At 47.1% G+C, this 21095-nt stretch overlaps 1 protein-coding gene across 2 annotated transcripts in view; it reads left to right on the plus strand.

The window, feature by feature from the left end:
- LOC146177629 (REST corepressor 1-like) overlaps positions 1–20372 on the plus strand; it is a 46780-nt gene extending 26408 nt beyond the window's left edge. For both annotated transcript variants that reach the window (XM_084580521.1, XM_084580522.1), the window contains exons 13-14: positions 5193–5425; positions 14811–20372. In XM_084580521.1, coding sequence (XP_084436647.1) covers positions 5193–5425; positions 14811–14916 — 339 coding nt within the window. In that variant the 3' untranslated portion in view covers positions 14917–20372. The remainder of the gene's footprint in view (positions 1–5192; positions 5426–14810) is intronic.
- The last annotated feature ends 723 nt before the right edge of the window (positions 20373–21095 follow it).

Consider the following 21095-nt stretch of genomic DNA (forward strand, 5'->3'; position numbering starts at 1 on the left):
TGTGGACTTTCCTGACGCACCTAGCAATATTGTCCGCACTTGTTTTGTGCCAGGATTGATTTGGATATCGCAGCTACTCAAAAAATTGTCTCATTTTCGTTTCCCGATAAAAAATGAATGTGAAAAAGCATCTGTTGGATTAGTTTATACCAGTAGCAGTACTCACACTCCTAATAATTCTCTAGTCAAGAAACTGAGTGAGTGAAGTTTGCGGTTAAATATTAAAGTTAGTACATGAAAGCTCGAGATTCAGAGCAGTTGTCTAAAGTACTCACCTATGGAGCTGAAACATGGAGGCTAACTAAAAGGATTCTACTTAAGTTGAGGTGACGACGCAGAGGGCCATGGAACGGAAAATGGTAGGTGTAACGTTAAGAGAAAGCAAGCGTGCAGAGTGGGTCACATAAATAACTCAATCTAATAACATCCTAGTGGAAATAAAAAAAAAGAAATGGGCATGGGCAGGGCATGTAGTTTGAGGAGAGGATAACCGATGGTCGCTTAGGGTAACAAACTGGATTCCAAGGGAAGGAAAGCGTAGCAGGGGGTGGCAGAAAGTTAGTTGGGCGGATGAGGTTAAGAAGTTTGCAGGGGCAATTGGATGCAGCTACAGTGAAACCTCGTTATAACGAAAAGTTAAAAAATCGGAAAATAGTTCGCTCTATCCATAATTCGTAATATCAAATTTCGTAGAAAATCCATGCAAGAGCAGCAAAATTCAATCAGAGAAGACACAGCAACTCGGAGGGTGCCTTCTTGGGTCACGTCCGTTTATTTACGCACAAAGAACTGCGTTATCGCGGCCTGCTTTTTTGTGTTGATCGTGTTCCGTATCACGCCCTGTGCCACAGTTTGCTGCGCCGCATAACACACATGTAGTGCAATGAAGCCTGCCTCCTGCTATTAAAGTGAGGTAGTGCTTGGCGTCGCGAAGTTCGTAATATCCGTTTTATGTCGAACCGCGTTCACTATGGGAAGCTAAAAATACATGTGTTTGACAAAAATATTTCGGAAGAGTTCGCTATATTCAATAATTCGTTATATGCGTGTTCGTTATATCGAGGTTTGACTGTAGCACAGGACTGGGTTAAGTGGAGGAGTATGGGAGAGGCCTTTGCCCTGCAGTGGCTATAGTCCGGCTGTGTGTTTCTCTTTGAAGCACCTGGTTTGGGCGCTCTTGCCGATAACAGTTTCGCTCGCTTATCACTTCTGTCCACAATTAGCAAAGGAATGAGACGAAGGTTGCTCTGCTTACGTCCGGCATCTAATATGGACATGCCCAGGAACTTCGCATATACGCAAGACCATTTTACAAAAAGCTGGAACTATCATTTCCACTTATGGATAACAAACAACATTTATGCACGCAGTTTATGTGACTTCTTGCACATGGCTGCACTCCACACATTCCTGTGACTCTACCACCACCTTTTATGCCGTGTGGCAAACTCAGCGCCATAAATAAATAAATAAACTCTGCTTACTTGCCATGGGTGATATCGCTTCTCAGGGTAACGGTGCGATTTGGGAGCAGTTACTCAGAAAAAAGTACTGCTTTGTCTCATCTGTAGCTCTCAGATGCGTCATAGTGCCCCAAGATTGGTAGTTTGTCTTGAAACCACGAAGTGCAGCATAGCTGTCTGCAGAAGAGGATTTGCTGTTTATCATTTCTTCAGCAATCCTGCGCCTGCCTTTGAAGCACTGGAGTCATCTGTAGCCCGGTTTCATGTCATCTCAGTGCAAGGCAAGAGCATAAACCTTTGCTTGTATTTTAAGAGAGCACCGCTGATTGGAACAATTCGTGCTATTTTGTCTGTAAACCAAGCAAGTACGGCTTTGTCTTTATTGGCATATGTTGACAGCTTCAGAACACGGACAAGCTTTTTGTCCCCGTCTTCGGCGCTCTTGTGTTCTTTACTTTTTACCACCCAGCCCAGACCCACTCTTAGCCTAAAATGCCTCTCTGCCATTCAGAGCAGCTGTGGATGAAGTTGCGGCATGCATGCACTGCACCTTCCTCTGCGGTGACTGCTTGATTGTTTATGCACTGCCCTTGCTGATTAGTATTTAGGGACTACTTCTTTTAGGCTGCAGAGGAAAATGCAAAGGGAGAGATGATCGAAACAGCCAACCCATACAGCAAGCTTACAACACGAGAGCATGGGCACCATCATATTTAGTCGCATGACCTTTCTGCCATCGCTGGACTGCGGGCCTTTAGGTGTTGACAGCTGCTGTTACACTCATGCCCGGCTGCAAGGTGCTATAATGGCTTCCATTATGGATAACAAGATGGCAGACGGCACAAAACCTTAATTGGAATATGCAGAATATGCATTGGGGGTGCAAAATGTTCGAGTCAGTCGCCTCATGTACTCGTCTCCTTCTGACTCCCCGTATGGGCTCAGGTGTGTCATCAAACTATCAGCTGTTTGCGTGTTCTTACTTGCTTTAATCAACTTGCTCTCCAATTCAGGTATTGTCAAACTGGGTTTCCACAGACTGTTTGATCTTCCACTAGCTCCCCCCTCCCCTCTCTTTTTGCTTGTTGCCCGATGTTTGGGCCAGGCATAGTGCCTGGTTTGTTGAAGTCTATTTTTAGAGTGTTAGATTTTCTTGTTCTAGTTCTTCACTTTCGCTCTGTCTGCAGCACGGACCTTAGCATTTCGCCAAAATGCTTTCTGCAACCTGCTTGTCTACAACGCTGGCAGGTAGGGGGCATGGCCCACAAACAAGGCGATACTCGTTGGGATATGTGCACTCGCCAGCGTGGTGAGTGACAACTGAAGGGCATGTAGCCAAGTTAGCTAAGCTAAGCCAGGACAGAAAAAGCATTGCACTCTTCATTTTGGAGTGTCAGCTGTGCTCCTCCTATGCATAGACCTCAAGGCCAGTGGGTGGTGCAGTTGTGACCTTGAAAACTCTCGCACTGTGCTACAAACATGGCCACATTCATCATCGTGCTCAGCACGAGGTCACTATGCTAGCACTGAAGTTGATCACGTTTCGTGTAAAACTGCAACACACTCTCGCAGGAAAACATTATCATCTTGGTCAAATTTCAACTGCAACACCGTACTCTTGAGCTTTGCATTGAGCATTGTTGTCTTCATGAAGTTTGATCTGCGCCGCTTCTCCATTTAACATCGGTAAAGCCATGTGCATACGCCACCTTGCTAAAGGCTAAGACCGCAGCTGTGCCAGACAGGCTGCTGAGACCATCGAACGCCAAGAAGCCAGATTAGGCCTTTGCCAAGAAGCTTACCAAGCACTTAAGCGAGCCAGGATCTAAGCGACAGCAGTGACTGCGGCTGCGACCAATGTCTAACGCTCGTGAAACTCTATTCAAGGTGTAGGGATTCACAATGTCCTGCCCCCATTATAACTGCAGCGCGTAATTATAACGCGAGTTACGCACGCTGTTAAGGTGGTTGGCGGAGCAGAGGGCACACTGCCACCCCCCACCGCCTCCCAGTCTCCCGCGGTGACGCTGCCGCAGTCTTTCCTCTTTCTTCCTGGCATAACCCGGAGACCTCCTCTTCCCGGTTTGAGTCAAGGAGTGCTTCTGTCGCAACTCGCTCAGGGTTCTTTGGCGGTTGAGTGCGCACGCGTGCGGTTCCTGATTTCCACCTGGGAGACCACCGTCGTCATGAGAATCGCCCGGTCCTCGTACACACCCACCGCAATGGGCCGTGAGCGCGAAGGCATGCCAGCTGAATAGAACACTCCTCTCACCTCCTTGCGTGTGCTTCCCATTTTGGTGGGTTTTTATTTCACCCCCGTATGCGAGCGGAACATTTGCTCGCTACGGCGGTTGTATTTAAGTGTTGTTCTCTTGTCGTGTATTTCAGCACAATAAACTCTGTTCGAGTACGTAACTCGGGTGTTTGTCCCATCTGGCCCGAACCCGCCGCAGTGGCGACTTCTCACACTGCGGGTTGGGTGTCTCAGCTCTGTCTGGTAGGGCTGGCACGCCAGGGCTAGAAGGCGATTGTAGCGTCTAGGCCTGCCCCCAAGGGTAGTTTGATCTCTGCAATTTCTTTCGGGTGTTTCAATGACATTTCAGTGGCGAGCTGAAAGAAACTTGAGAGACTGCACAAAATATGCCTATGCTGATGGAGCAGAGGTAGTAGATAAATAATGGAAGCTGGATGGGCTGTCACGTCATTGCGTGCACAGCTCAGCTGGTCGAGCCTAGACCACAATGAGAGGGGACTGTAGTTTTTTGTGCTCTTGTTCTCAGTTTAAAGGCCTGAGCAAGGCTGAGAAATCCGGCATATGATTGAAAGCCTGGTTGGCAAACTCATGAAAATGAAATTATGCTTAGGAAAAAGAGTAAACGGGAAAACAGGATGGGTCTGTGCTCAAGTGGCATCGCCTGATTGTGACGGCGGGGAATGGGAGTTCCTCGTCACATGTCGATGGCTCCCACTGTTTTTCCGGCACAGCTGCGCTTGTTTGTATGTTGATGTATGCATTTTATTTGCAAAAGCCATGCATCAAAGACTACAAAATATTGGAGAGCAGTGTGTTTGGTAGAGCGACTACCGCGGAAAAGCGGTGGCCCCGGGTTTGAACCTCTGACATGGACATATTTTTCTTCAACTATGAAGTTCTTGAGGAAGCCGTACAGCTCTCCTTTGTAGCCATATGGCTGTGCTTAGGTAGATGTTGGCGACCAATGTTGGTGACCAATCACTCCCTTATTAGAGTGTTTTTGACATTTTGGAACATATTGGAATTCAAAATGCAGCTTACTCGACCAATATGAAGGTCTGGTTTGTGGCGTTTAATCTCCGAAAGCGACTTGGGCTATGAGGGACGCCACAATCGAGGGCTCGGGAACTTCAGACAACCTAGGGATATTTAATATATACTGACACTGCACAGCACACGAGCGCCTAGCTTTTCTCCTCCATTGAAAACCGTCCGCCACGGCTGGAATGAGGGGTTTCTTTTTTTTTTTTTTGATGTCTTGATGCCGTTCACCGAATCTGAGGTTACTGGTGATCATAGTTGAATTCAACTGCTGCTAAATGGTGAGTGGCGTTTTGTGGAACTGTATAAAGCGCCGCATAGTTTCTGTTCACTCTAATGGCGGTCAACTGAAATTCCATTTGCCAGCAGTCGTGTGCTGTCGCCTTCTCTCCCAAGGGAAGTCTCACCGCCCGCCCTCTCTCTGTCTTGTGCAGCCGGCAGGTGATTCGGAACCGGCCACACCCACCAAGGAGTCTGGAGGCAGCCGACCGGGATCCCCCAGTGCAGCGCCAGCCACGGCGGGTGGTACTGGCAACACTGCCCTGTCCAACGGAGCTGCTCCGGCCTCTGGAGCAGGGGTGGGCAACCCTCCCCCTCTGCTGAGGCCCCCACCTGGCTCCCCCTCGCAGGCCAAGGGGGCCCCTGGCCTGCCTGTGGCTGCTCCCAGGTGGGTGTGGACTCTGCACAGCAGTGCTGGTGTGTGCACGCATGACCAAGCAGCGAGCTGAGGAATACACTGCTTTCCTTTTTATTAGCTTCTTATTGGGCGCTGCAGTGGTGCCAATGAAAAGTGACGTAATAATGAGCCTTTCACTCGTGACCAAATAGCTGGCTCAATCTACCTTACCCCAGGTGAATTCATAACAGGTTGGGGTTGTGCTGAAGTGAAGGCAGATTTATTGGTGGGTCCATATAATATTTTATTTTATCACTCTCTGCGAAGCTTGGGGCTATAATAATTGGTTTGGTTGTGTACATTTAATCATGCAGATGGTGGTTAAGTAAAACTTTGTCAGTAATGAATTTGTCTCTTTTGACCATCTATCATCATAAAGGACTCATTTTTAGCTTATACTAGCTGTATTTATATTTTAAAATATTGGATTTGATTTGGAAGTAGGTAGGCGTACATGTTCCTCTTGACACCAGGAATTGTGATGTTTGTAGTTAACCATACTTAACGTATCTGGAATTGCTGTAGCTGTGCTCATGCAGTTGACAGCGCTAAACCCGTAGTGTGTGGCAGACAGAGACAGGTAATGCATTGAACTTGTCTTAGCTGACGTTCAAACTCATGGGGGAAGTGGAAGTAGCAGTGGGAATGTCAACTGAATGTCTGCGTAGAGTGCGACAGAGAGACCAGAAAGTGTTGTGGATCCAGCCAGCGACACAAGTGGTACTCACTGTTCTCTTGTTCCACCTCTTGGCACCACTCTGTTTATAGGCACGTGAAAAAAAAAAAAAAAATCATTAATATAATTAGCCTTTGCACCCTTGAGCCCCTTAGGTGAAATGGGGTTCAAATCGCAAAAAATCAGATTTTCATTTGTTTTTGTGGCTTAACGTCCCAAAGCGACTCAGGCTATGAGAGATGCCGTAGTGGAGTAATAATAATAATAATTGGTTCACAGGAAGGGAAAGACGCAGTATCTGTCACACTTGTTTCTGTGGACACCTGAACTGCACTGTAAGGGAAGAAGTGGGAGAGAAAGTGGATAGAGGAGCCGTAGTGGAAGGCTACGGAGTAATTTCGACCACCTGGGGATCTTCATGCGCTGACATCGCACAGCACACGGACGCCTCTTCGTTTCGCCTCCATCGAAACGCAGCCGCCGCGGTTGGGATCGAACCCGGGCACTCCGGCACAGTAGTCGGAAGGACTTAGAAATTTGGACCACCTGGGGTTCTTTAGCGTGCACTGACAACGCACAGCACACGGGTGCCTTGCTTTTCGCCTCCATCGAAAAGCGGCCACCGAGGCCGGAATTCGATCCCGCGTCCTTGGGAAAGATAAGATATGGAATCTACAGTGACATTGTCTACAGTGACATCTACAGTGACAATGTGACAATCAGTCACATTGCAAAAAAATTCCGCTATAGGGACCGGGCGCTCGTTGTATAGCGCCACCGTCGCCTCGGTAGAACAGCGCCTCCCGCGGCGGAGTGCCGAAACAGCGGAATGCCGAGGCAGCAGAGCGGTGCAGTCGTTTCCGTTCCGCGAGGCGTTTTTGAGCCTGTCCCTACCCGTCATTTTGCGGTGTGGCTTTGAGAGCTTTGAGCTGCTTTGAGTAATCGCAAGAAGTATTTTTTGATCGGGAAATCTTGAAAAAGAAAAGGGCCGTTCTCAGCAGGGCGTGAGTGTTTTTTTTTGTTTTTTTTTTGTTTTTAAACCGCCCGGCGCATGGTATTTCTGTTATAAACTCGAAAATGCTGCGCGCGTGATTTCACCACGCGCTAGGAACACCTTCGCTAGGCACTTGGTAAGGCGACTTCGGAGACGGGAATTGCGCCTGCACTGCGCGTCCATCTTATATTAGGTCCTGTCGAAACCTGCCTGAAGATCATATACCGCCGAGCCGTGTAGCCGTGTAGTAGCGGTAGTTGTAATGGTCAGCGTTCATGTAAAATAAAAGCGATGCTGCACTTGTCTTTTTTGGTAATAGCTAGGCTCAAACGATTCAGAGCAGAATAATAGCAAATGACATTCCAGTTTCAACCTTGCAACGAGAGCTGTAAAAAGAGAAAAATAAACAAGCAAGACAAAAGTAGGATCCTATTTATGGTTGGAATAGCAAACACGCATATACTTCCAGGACTTCCTGCACAATTACGCTACAATAGCTCCCTGAACCCGGCCTTGAGACTATCAAACTTAATCATATAATATAAGCCAAATGAGTAATACCGCCTCAGCATCATTTACATATACGACAATGCTCTTGTTGAGCACGTCGGAGCTGCTACATATAATTGACTTAGAAAATATTATACTATACATGCCTTTCTCCCGACATGCTGCGGAGGTTGTGAAAAGAAAAAAACATTTCCTGCTAGCGTTGTCTCAGCGCAGGAAGTTCAATGCTGACCGCACCTGCCTTGAACATGTGAAGGCAAACTGTCAGACTGTTAAATACAATCTAAAAAAACACACACACACAGTGTGATGTGTTGTAAGATAAGCCACCGACAACTAAAAAGAGCGTTCTATTGTTAAATGAATTCCTCTGATGGCTCGTTCGCTAAGGTGGTCTACTTTCACAGCGTACCACGAACTTGCGGGGCCAATACCTAGCTGACCTCGATACCTGATGAGTGTGAGGGGACACGACCATGTATAGTTTTCTATGTGTACGTAAAGGAATCCGGATAACTGAAAGCTATTCCTTTTACAACTTTGTCACTGCAGCTTGCCGGAATGCTACTAAATCTGTTTACATTGGCCATAGAAGCAATTTCTGAGAGAGGTAAAATGGTCTTGTCATACTACGCCCCAATCAGGAAATCTCACGTTCACTAAAACGCCGATGAGAAACACATGTATTTAGGCGGGCCAGGAAATGGACGCTGCTGAGAAAATACGTAAAGCCGTGTCAGGTGCAACGTGAATGCGAAAAAAGAATTGCTACATGGCCTTCGAAATTAAAATATTGCTACGTTTATGCTCGTTTCCACAAATTAAATTGTGTTTTTTTTTCTTGTTCGACTTTTATATGAAGCCGATAGCAGATTTTGTTACCATGCGGTACTGATTGAGCAGTGAAAGGAGTGATTTTATTAGGCGAAATGGACATGCCACAAACAAATGTTAACAAATTCTAAGAGTATCAACGCAGAGCTGTCAGCGCATTTTCATTGGTTGACAAACGAAAAGAGGAAAAATGACAAAATCATGGTAATAGGAATTGTCCATGTCTCCTATCTGCTCTTTCTGTTAAGAGATAAAAGTAAATTATCCTTGACTATGTTTGCGAAAGTATCTGCACAAACATTGTCTCTGCCCATCACTGAAAATCGTAACGCAGCCCGAACGACGAGGGTGGAGCTGCCTTTTATTTTTCTGTGCTGGGGTTTTTTTGTACACAGGCGGGGTAATGCTAGCGTTGTAACTTACGCTGTTGGGTTACTTCAATTTCCAGTTGTCAATAAAGTGACTACAGATGAAGGAGTGCGGCTTCGACTCCGAGACTCTCGTGCCGTAACTCCTGGGGAACAGAAGGCACAGAGCATCCGGTAGCAAGCGGAATTTTAAAAATTCGGCACTTTCCATGACCACACAGTAACCAAATACGTAGATTCGTGCCTTTGCCTTTCAAAGAACCATGCTTAGGTCACCCGCCACTCATGCTTCTGCGGAAACCCGCAGAAATGAATTGACTTAAAAACGTCCGACGAGTTTGCGTCGCTGCCAGTGGAGCCAAAATGCATGTTTCGCCAGCCTTGTTTGGCCAGACTTCATTTCACTGGACATATTCACACAACTAGCCCAACTCTCTGTTCTCTTGAGGATATATTCACGCATAACGTCATATAAACCTTAGGATTTCCAATTTCCACACAAACCAATGACACACAGTACGCTCCAATGCGCTGGCAATGCGCCGGCCCCGGCCGGCGCATTCCGGCGATTGAGCGATGCGCCGAGAGGCGACGCCACCCGTTCAGCTGTCCGGTCCCTATAAGAACATCCTCATAGTGAGCCAAAAAGCGGTTTTCCTAACCGCTGGTAGCAAAAAACTGGCCGAAATGTCCGCGAAAATGGACAATTTCTGAGCGCAGTAACTCCGTACCCGTGCCTCTGATCGCAATAAGTTTAGTACCACTGGAAAGCTTGTTTCACCACAGTACTCGTTCACATCGAAGCCACGAGTCTACGGTTAAAAATAAACACACAAGCGTTAAAAATGTTAAGGCCCTGCAGAGCCACTGCTGGGTGCTTATTGCTCGCGTCAATCATGTGGCGCTCAGCGCGCCATTTCTCGTGTCGTCTGCTCCTGCCTCACACGCTTTCGTCAACTGCTGGGTAGTTAGTGAATCCGCGGCTGCTGTTCTGCATTTTTCGTCAACCCCTCTGCTGCGTCACGGGGAAAAGTCCGTTTTCAAAACCACGGGTGATGCTGATGCACCGCGAGCTCTCTAGTACGATGGCAACTGTTTGTGTAACCGGAATAAAAAGCTCGTTAATTCAAATTCCACGGGGCCGCCAGGCCAGTTCGAATTAACCAAAATTCGAACTAATGAAAGTGAGCAAAAATGAAGGCGTTTGATGCCCGGAGGGCACGAAAAACATTTATTTAGCAAAAAAGTCTGTTATCATCTTCTGCTTCCTCTCTCTGAGGGCTACCGTACTTACTCGGTCTTCTAGCATGCGAATGCGACGCAGGGAGTCTTCTTCCCCCTCTTCAAAGCTGAAGAAAAGGCGCGCGACATTCAGCGCTCCCATAACTTCTGCCGCGGATGGACGCACGGGCTCTTGCTCCTCGTCGTCGTCCTCGTCTTCTGCCTCTTCTGGGACAGACTGCTCCCCAACAATTTCAGCGACAATGTCCTCATCACTTAGGGCACCGCACACTGCTGCATCGCTGTCTACTCCAACGTAATCATCAAAACTGACGTCCTGCAGTACAGCACGCACAGCCGCAGGCAGAGGCTCCGGACTCCCATCGTCGCCACTTTCTTTCATACTTCCGGCAGCAAAGCCACAGTGGTGGAAGCAGTTTGCAATTGTGGACGGCGTGACCTGCTCCCATGCACGCACCAACATGTGCATTGCTGTGAGCAATGTGATGGTGCTGGTCTTCTGGTTTCCAGTGCACAAAGTCATGCGCTTGATCATGTGGCGCCTATAGAAACATTTGATGTTTCTGATCACCCCCTGATCCATCGGCTGCAAGGCCGCAGTCGTGTTGGCGGGCAAAAAGACGAGCCTTGTGGCTTTCAGCTCGGCGTCGACTTTGTGTGCCGAGCAGTTATCCACAATGAGAACTTGACGCTTCCCTAGCTCCATCCTCCGATCGAATTTCAAGAGCCATTTTTTAAACAATTCGCCCGTCATCCACGCCTTGCTGTTGGCGGAGTATTCCGTCGGCAGCGTCCTAATGTTCTTGAAACATCTAGGCTTATGTGCCTTGCCGACAACAAAAAGAGGGACCTTCTCCGTCCCGGTCATATTAGCGGCGACCAGAACAGTAATCCGCTCTTTGCTTCGCTTGCCGCCAGCGCAGCTGTCCCCTTTAAATGTTACTGTTCTGTCGGGCTGGAGCTTATAAAACAAAGCCGTCTCATCAGCATTGAATATATCATGTGCCGAGTAGCTTTTTAAGTACTGCTGCAGAGCACCGCTTCGCCACGTGGCACAAGTTTCTGCATCCACTTCTTTGGCTTCTCCAGACAACACCCGGAAGACAAGATTATGTCTGTCTCTAAAGCGGTGAAACCATCCTTCGGAGGCGACAAAATCTTCCACATTCAAGCGCAGGGCGAAATCTGCCGCCTTCGCCATGATAATTGGGCCGCTCAGTGGAATGTCAGCGCTTCTCATTTCTTTCACCCACGTGATCACAGCGGTCTCAATTTCTGGATACTTGGCTAACCGAAGCCTTTTTCTGTTGCTGGCGAAATCTTCGGCTTCATAGGCATCCTCGATGGCCTTCCTATTTCGGACGTACGTCGACAACGTGCTTGGTGGAATCCCGTGCTTTTTCGCGATTTCCACTTTGCTGGCCTTCCGTTCGTCCACCTCGCGTAAAATAGCCACTTTCTCCTTCACCGTCTTGGCACAGTATTTCCCACGCGAACACATCTCGCGGACACAAGCTCACAACAAGTGGCGTGCAAAACGAGGGCTCACGAAATGCAACACGAAACCGTGGTCGATAACACTAAAACGTCGTTCCTCGAAGGAGTTGCGGCAGGAAAGACTGTTTAGTACTTGTTCCAGCACCCTAGCGGCGCCCCGATGGTTGTGCCACCTATCATTCTGCCGTGAAAGCTTCCAACGATGATTTTTAACAGCGCCGCTTGGCGGCGCGCAGTTCGAATTATGGGTGGCGGCGCCAATTTTTGAGTGAATTAACGAGCTGTTACGCGCATAGACTTCTATGCACTGCGGACCGGACCACGATGACTATTTCGAATTATCCAAAATTTCGAATTAACGAGTTGTGAATTAACGAGCTTTCACTGTAGCCCCATTCCACGGCATCTGCACCTGTAATCGATTCCCAGCAGTGAATCCAAGGCCCCGGCCCCTATCCACTAGCCGCGACATCGCGATGCAGTTCCGATACAGGAAATGTTTCGTTTTGGCGGTGGCGGGTGCCAGGTTGATGGCAAATGTTTGTGTAACCGGATTTGCAGAATTTAGGTGCACCTGGAACCGTGTTCTGTGCCTTCAGGAACAGCCCAGAAAGCGTCTGTGATGCAGTATTTCAACCGCAAGGCATTCTGATGGACATAAAGTGCCTGCGCAACTTTAGTGTCAGTTTTCTCAAAAGTGCTTCTTGAGCCAACTGTCCTGCTTGCAGAAAGAGTAGCACGGCAGTGGCTTGGTGTTTTTCTATGAGGTTTGTTGTAGTATTGCATTCCTTGGTAAATTCTTTATGCAGTGACATTCCTGTATACTTAAAATATGGTCTCATTTTTTTTGTTTTAAATATATTGACATGGTGAAAATAAGCGCATTATGCAAGCATGGGTGTTGTGTTCTCACTAAGAAAAGTTGGGCTGATAAAATGATTTGGAGAATGTCGCTGCAAGAACTATTCTTATAGCTGAACTTGAAAAGCAACTGCAGGCTCTTACCTTTTTTTGTTGTCATGCCAGGCTTTCTGCAAATTTGGTATAGCAATAATGCCTACAAACATTTGTGGTGTCAAAAATACTTGAGCTATGTTAGTGACACTTTGTATTTATTCTGTACACTTTCCAATAAGTGTGCCAAATTTAATTGCTCTACTTCAAAAACTAAAAAATTTCACCTTCCATCCCCCCTTCCATCTCATTTTCTTGGTTGTGTATGCTGTTCTTTGCAGCAGTGAGTAAGATGTTTTAAGTATAAGTAAGACATTAGAACTGATTTTTGATTATTTAATTTTAGCAGGCAAATTTCTAATGCACATTGGCAATTTGCCTGTTACCGCTAAATAATTTACGATTGATATTTTTTCTCTCAACCGTTTTTGTTTGAATAGCTGAGCGATGGCTGTGGTTTCAAAGTTGAATGCAAGTCATGTGAGGGAGGAAAGAAGTGCCAGGTATAACTGCATAGTTGTTTTTGATTCACTAAAGCTCTAAATTCAGTCTTCTTAAAAAAACAACTCAATGAATGAAGGAGAAGCAATTATGTTGAAGCTGTAACTGAGACAAGTGAGAAACAAAAATTCGATTTTAAGTTTTAAAAGTCATAGGCAAATACTACATTGTGATCCGTGTACAGTAATGTCTTACACATCATTAACGTAAAAAAAAAAAAAAAATTAAATCAAAATTTGGTTTGTGTACTCCTGTAATTAATGATGATGGTCACTATGAAGGTTGTAGGACAGGGTCAAAAACTAGCAATCTGCATGCCCATACAGTCGAACCCGGATATTTCGAATTTTGGTCATATCGAACTCATGGAATATCCCCTTGAAAATCCCATTTAAAAGTATAGGAAAGCTGCGTCGTATATCGAACTCGGTTTCACCTGTCGTTCGATATATCGAACTCCGCACCACGCATTGGACGATGCGCATCCCCCAAAGACGATCGCATCACCTCGGCCGTTTGCCGCTTGACGTTTTTAAGCCATGCACGGAAGGAATGAGAGGACACAGCTCGGCGATGGCTGGTCTAGAGCAGCGCTGCGCCCTTCCCCAAAGGCGCGCGCGTCTGCGGTGATCGCTGCCGCGCTAGCAGGTGACGTTTGCAAGTCGTGTGTGAAGGAACGAGAGGGAGCCAATGCAGCTGTGGTGTTCGGGAGAGCGGAAAAACGCGATAGAGCGAAGCGCAAGGGTGTGCCCACTCTGCTGAGCTTTATCTCTCCCCTTCCTCTCTCTTTCCCGGTCTTATTCGCAGCAGCACGCGCTGCGCATGCGCGGACAAGCCAGCTCAGCCCGTGGCAGACGCTTCTCCAGTGTGTGTTGTGAACGCTCTGCGTGCGCCGGCTGACGTGCGATGAGTGTCGTCGTGCTGAACGCACGTAAGCTACGGCGGCCGCGGACGCTAAAAAGCAACAGATATATACTTTTTTTTTTGCGAGAGTCTGTTTTCTTGCTGTCGTGCTGAACGTATGCCATGGCGGCAGCGGAGGTTAAGAAGCGGCAGTTTTTTTTTTCTTTAGCGAGAGTTGTTCTTGTCAGACTGAACGTGCGGCGCAGCTATGGCGGCTGCGGACGTTAAGAAACGGCAGATTTTTTTTTTTTTTTTTTTTTTGTGAGTCGTTTATTCTTGCATCTATGAATCAACGAAAGCACGCGGTCGGCTGCGGTCATGCCACCGGCTTTTAGCATTGTTTGCTCCAAACGGCATTTGCAGCTATCACGCTTTCCAATGATTTTGTAGCAGTGGACTACGCCCGCCCCACCCCAAGCGCAACACGATAAATCGAACCAGGCTTGTGCAATCAAGCCGTCACGCGGGCACTCTGCCTAGTTCACTCCCTGCCACCGCAGGATCTATGAAAAGTGCAGTTAAAAGATAAACGCTGCGGCGTTATCGCTGCGCAGCATCTTGGCGCTCTGCCAATAAATGAGCTTGGATGCGACGGTCGAAACGCACGTTTTTCCTTTTTTTTTTCCAAATTCTCGGGGGGCAAAAGTGGGGAGTGGGTTCATTATGCCAGTGGGTTGGCTACGCGACAGCAAATACCGCATCATTTTTCACGATCGCAAGTGGCGTCTCAAGCCGATTTCTGTATATAGAATTATTGATATGTTGAACTATTTCACGATCCCCTTCTAGTTCGATATATCCGGGTTTGACTGTATCAGTGCCTCTCTCTTGGGCACAGCTGTCTGTCTCCAAGTGGTGTGAGCGGGTTGTTCATGCTGGCGTTTTCTCCGTTTGCAGGTCCAGCAGCTGGTCCATCCTCCAGCAGCCACCGCCACTGATCCGGCCCACTTCAGCATCCGCGGCGGCTGTTCACAAGCCTCCGCAGGTGCACAACGCCCTCTGAAGGCGGCACTCCGTCCACCACGCCCACCAGAGGCAGCCGTGACCGAGTGACGGCCGTTACCTGTCTTGCACCCTGCTGCCGGAATTGTCGAGGCTTCTGGCTAACTTGTGGATGATGGAGAAGTTTGGCTGCTCGGACCGCACCGTTCGGGGTGCCATTGCCTCTTCACTTTTCTCGACTGTGTGTGTTTGTGTGTGTTTTCCTCATCTGGCCCACTCATTTCATCGCAATCTTTGGCACTTACACTCTGGTCTCAAGAGTCCAATCGACATTGGAGTTCAGGGACCGCATTTGCCCAGGTGTGAATGGTGCGGCATCAGCCGGCGGTGTCTGGGACACTTAACTCAGTGCGGAGCTGAATTCCAGTGCTGGATATTGGAAAAAGAATGCTGTGACCGATGCTGCTGGGCACCCTCTTTGCTCAGCGTGCTGCCGTGGAGACATTGAGGAGAACAAGGAGATTGGAACAATGCCACAACACTTGGCACTGAAGACTTCTCATAGAGGCTGTGATGCACCTGTCAATGTGGACGTTGTATTTCCTGTGTTGCATCGAGAAGTCATCGAGAGCACTGTCTTGTGAAATGAGCACAGCAAGATTTGTGTCCTCAATCATAACTAGCCGGAGCGATTTTGCATCGTGCGATCTGCTGTGTAGGTCCATTGCTGCGACAGGATTTGGTTCATCTCAGGTTTTGAGGGGGCACGAGAACACTCGTGGGGGGGGATTTTTGCAATGGCTGCCAAGTGGTAGTTTGTTTCTTTGTTGTTTTTTTTCATCACCTTTTTATTTGCGATAGGAGGATAAGCAAGGTGTTCAGCCTAGTGCCATCAAGTGGTTCTTGACTTTGTGACGACTTGGTCTTTTAAGTACGAGTATTTTTCGGATTGATGAAATGAAGTCACACTGAACCTAGGTTGGTTGCTAGACCCTGATGAATTCAAACCTTGGCACTGCATCGAGACTGACTGATGTAGCCAATACATGGAGCTGATGTGTTCAACCATCCTTTAATATTGGGTAGGGACGGATGCAGTGGACAGCAAGAGGCATGCCATTCCTGCCTCCAAAGGAGCACACATCAGCCTGGTATTGGAGTGTGTTATTCCTGTGTCGGTTGAACGTTGCCAACACAGTCCTGATATTGGGCCGGTGTTTGGTGCTGCCCGGGTCGATCATATTTCACAGTGTGAGGTGCAGACTGAAGCGCCGTTGTGAGTGGTGCTGCCAGTTTTGGTAGCAGCCCCCAAGAGGAGGTTCCTGAACCAACATTGTGCACATTGGACACTGCCATGGTTTGCCATGTGGGCTGCGTTGACCATCTTGCCACCTTCTGGTTCGTCCACACAGTGAGTGCACCGTGCTTGCTAGACAGTGCTGCCGTTCCGTGCAGGTGTCTGGCACAACTCTGATGAATCGTCGACCAGAGCGATGAAGTGCACTGCACCGCACGCAGTTCTGGAGAAACTTCAAAGTGCTGGTTACTGTTTCAGAGTTCATACTCGGGCTACCAAGTATTTGAGAGCCTCGGTCATTTGCCTAAAGGCATATTCAAAACCTTACCACTTTTCGTCTAATGCTGACCGGCTGTTTGGTTGTTTTTGTTAGACGCTCATGACTTGTGTCTTATCTTAGTGAGCTCTGCGTGCGGCACTTTGAAGAAATGAAAGTCGATAATAATCAGCATTTTCTTGGTGCTTATCAGACTGCATCATAGTCCAGCTTGTCATGGATCGCGTTGGCTTGTGCGCCGTAGAGACATGATGTGACGTGAGTTCTTGTTGGAGCTGAAGCAACCTCTCTGCACTCCATTGCTTTTACAGGCAACACGAAAGTACTGAAATGAGTAGCAGTGTTTCTGTGAACTCGGTCACGTAATGGCCTTCAGGAGTGCGATGCTGTGGCAAAAGTGGTCAGCCATGTGATCTTGATGGCTGCTTTGTGTATGTGTTTGCTTCTCTTTTTTTTTTATTTCCCATTTTCTTCTTTCTTGGGCCTTGAAATGTGAATGGAGGGTAGGATTTGCCCCATTGCTCTGTAACGCGGCTTCTTTGCCATGTATGATTGTGTGACCGGAGCTCATTGTGGGTACTTGTCGAGCATGTGTTCCTAGCTCACGAGTCGCCGAACATGGCGTTCTGGTAAATGCCCGCATTGTACGTGTCGTAATAAAACTTTGGTTAGGGCCTAGTTGGTTTACGAAACTGAAGAGCGCAAACAGAAGGCAATTCACGAAGAAGAGCCTGTCCTTGTGTTCTCTTCTTCTCTGTGGATTGTCTTCTGTTTGCGCTCTTCAGTTCTGTACGTGTCGTAGTCAAGTTCCTCGAAAGCAGTGGGTGAAAGTTGTAAGTGTGACTGCAGCTCCCTTTGGGGCTAGTCTGTTGCGAGTTGTGTGGGTGCAATGTTATGATTGAGTCTTGTAGAACGCACTTCACTGCCTTGCCGTGTATTATGGTGGCGACCTTATTTCTTGTCGACCTTTTCTTTTCTTTTTAGTTGTTTCTGTTGTAGGTGCATGCATTGACTGCTTGTTTGTACACACCAGAGAAATGCTTCCAGTTCGACATTGTGGCTTGGTTTCCTTCTTCAGATCTTTTTAGGTGAAGCAGAGCCTGGTGGGGCTCAAAACTACTCGTGGACCACTCAACATTTTCAGTAAATGAAGCGACATGGTAGCAGCTCGTAATGATCCCGAGTTGTTTAGCCTACTAGTTATAGCACTGAGTGCCTCTCATAGCTGTGTCTCCTCTTTGGAGCTCTCAATAGGCATAGGACCACTCGTCTCTTGTAGATTCTTTCTTGCCACTATTTCGTACCGTTTCAAACTTCTCTCTGGTCATATAGGGCTATCTTGATTTCTTGAGCACTGCAATTCCAAAGCTGCTTTCTTTCACAAAGGAATGTTATGAATGGAAGCCTCCGTATAGATGGAGACATGTTTGGGTGCTGGTGTTAGCTGCCTGATGCTCGCATTGTCAGTGGATCGAGTGGCTTCACTGATGTGGCGAAGGTGGCATTGAAACCTCGGCACACTCACTGCACCTGCACGTGTGTGTGTATGGTTTTTGTCTTGTGACCTGCAAATAAGGGCAATACATGTTCTGAACCTCTTCTGCACCTGCATATTTGTTTATGCTGGAGCTGTATTTCCAATCTAGATGCATGTGACCAGGTCAGGCTCCACCACAATGTGCAGTCATCGTGTATGTGGCCCGCACCTGAAGGTGTATTTACGGCGTCCATTTGTAGGAGTGCCAGCGAGCTTGTCATGAGTGGCATGTTGGGTCCTATAGTACTTGTGATGGTCTCAGTGGTTGTGAGAGTCTCGCACACGTGGTACAGTGCGTGGTGGTGTGTCTGCCAGAAGTCATCTTCTGACATGGTATGTCTAGGGAGCCTGTCCCAAACCCTTGCCCTCCTTCCACTTGTCTCTGGATTCTTCAACTTGTAGATGCTCTTTGCAGGGGCTAAACCGAACACATTTGCTCAATAACTACTCGAAATGATGATGTTCCTTACTCGCTGTAGTGCTCTCACAAGTAGCAGACGGTCGCCATGAAGCAGGCATTTACTTTTTGTCACCAATGTCGGAGTGAATGGATTTTGCTGCTTGGAGTATGTGGGCTGTGCAGTTGGATTGATAATGTTGTCTGCTACTGTTTTGTTTGTTTAGTTTCCCTCTTTTATGTCCAAATTGCTTAGTGTGTACATTGTGTTCAGACAACCATGCCGTTTGGTGGTGTGCTTTCTGGCAGCCGTGCTCAGTGCGAGTATGTGCACTGTTGTCTGCTATCAACTGGCGCTTCCGTTTCAGGAATTTCTGATGGTTAGGCTAGCTTTTTGGCACACCTGAGCAGCAGCTCCATGCTGTACTGTGCACTAACCCTTATTTATAGCTATATTTGCTCCTTAAGGATACACCAGTGTTCAAAACCCACAGACCTTGAAGGTCAACGCCATCTGGCAAGTTTTTCGTTGAGAATGGAAACAGCACTTGCTATGACAAAATAATACCTGAATGTCACTTGTTCCTTGAATGTTACCGAGGCTGAAGCAGATTGGTAATTCTGGCATTTTTCTTTTTTCCACTGTCTTGGGTTGTAGTGAAACTTTAATGGCACATTCCTTCCAGTTTTCTGGTCCTTTGTGTAAATATTGCAGCAAGACGTTCTGTTGTAGGTTCAAATTAATCCTATTCCATGGCCTCAATTCAAGCGGCTTCCACACACAACCCTGCATGTGTTTTTGCACTGTGTTTGTTAAAAGATGGTATTTTGATCTTGCCTTCACTTGTTTCAGACAATGGCCTATGATGTCACAGTTGCTAATTTAGCAAGGTAAAGTGCATATGACAGTATCCATTCTTTACCCGATTTTTTGATAGTACCTGCAACACCATAGGCTAGCCTGCTGATATCTGCTTTCTTTGCTAAATACTTCTACTTGAAAATTTTAAAAATGTTCTTTGTGCCAAAGGAAGGGGACTGTAAGGAATGTTATATGTTTACGAAGTTTGAAAAATCTGGAGTTGCCTTGTGAAGAGTTTTGTTATCTCCTAAGCTTGGCTCAGTCTCATCAGAAAACAAATTTTTTGTTCTCAGACCTGTGGGTCTTTACACAGTGGTGTCGTTATGCTTTTAAATGGGTTCTTTAGTTGCGAGTTTTGCCAAGAAGCCCATGCTGCTTTGAGGTATCATCTTGGTTGGCCTTGTAGTGTGAAGACAGCCTCGTGTAGAAAAGCGTGTAATGTAAGTGTACAGCCTTGTTTTGGTTTCACAAGATGAAGGTCGACAAGTCTATTGCAGCTGCACTAGGGCCATCGGAAGTGTTTTGCAGAGTTTGAAAAGCGAAAAAATTTAATACATCTTTGTTTTCCTTTTTGCATTCTGGTCAAATGCTAGTGCTTTATTTGCACATGCAGAAACGTGTCCTCTGTCGACACCTTGGCTGATGATGGCTGCTCAGAGGTTTGACTGTGTGCATAGTGTGTTTGCGAAAGTGTGCTTCTTTGTGGTGTCTAGCGAGTGTTTGTGTAATTTATGTAGCGTGCATGTGGGGGTATTTTTCTGCTTGCCTGAATGAGGAGTGAATGTTTGAGTGATGTGCAGATGAGAAATAAACATATAATTTCGGATGGACTTGGCCTGTGGTACTGATGAATATCTAGCCCCATGTAGCTGTGGTGGGTAGCTCTTTGAGGGTTCAGGACTGAGAGTATAGTGTCTGCTTGAATGATGTTGAGTGAAAACACTTCGAGAGAGACTTTGGGCAGAGGCAACAAAGTATTGTGTTCTAACTATCCATTCCTCTGCCACTGAGCTTTCAGTGTAAAAACTCTCATCAGAGTGCCAGAACAGAGTAATGATCTTGGACCTTGTGTGCCTTACTTCTGATTAGACCGCCAGATGCGACGTCACAGTCTGTGTGTCCTAGTTTGGGTTAATTAAATGGCTTTCGCACGGAATCTGTGGTTGACTCCCAGATAGTTCTTTACCTCCCACTTGGACTAGCAAGGCAGAAGCCTTGGCTAGTAAGACACGCACAAGACAGGGATAAAGAAATAGAAAAAGGGGGCTTTAGTGCTTGTCTGCTCTTTTTCGTCATCCTTTTATATTTATTAATCACCCAGACTACACAGGTACACAAAATCCTGCCTTTGATGCAGGTAGAGTTATTAAACTGTGTGCAGCTTTGGCTGCCATATGAAAAGTTGTGGCTCTAGGACCTCGCTGTATTACGGCAAACCTCTAAGAATAATAATTAGCCCAAGATGCACATGCGCAGTTTCGAGTAAAAACTTTTTGCATTTTTTTTTTTTTTTTTTGTACGCAAACTTGCCATAAGGCATATTATAGAAACTCGTGTAAATGGTTTTCCTTGAGGAACCGGAGCAGGCTCCCGCTCTTAGTGTTGTCGGTGAGCCATTTAGAAAAGTCCTCTTCCCTTGTTGTGGTTAGTCCCACTTTGCGCAGAATCTGTGTCCTTGATGCTCTTGTCCCTGCACAAGTCCATAGCAGGTGGCGAACATTCACTTCTGCAGCTGGTGTGGAACACTTCGGGCATGTGGCTGGTCCGATGTCTGCTTGCAATTCCCATCGGCATTTTACCGACGGGGTAGGCCGCCCCAGCTCTTATCCTTCTAAAGGAAACCTCCTCCAATCTCGTTAAGTTACGAGGG

Source organism: Amblyomma maculatum, chromosome 10 (assembly GCF_055883805.1).
Source record: "Amblyomma maculatum isolate TAMU_Amacu chromosome 10, ASM5588380v1, whole genome shotgun sequence".
Lineage (NCBI taxonomy): Eukaryota > Metazoa > Arthropoda > Arachnida > Ixodida > Ixodidae > Amblyomma > Amblyomma maculatum.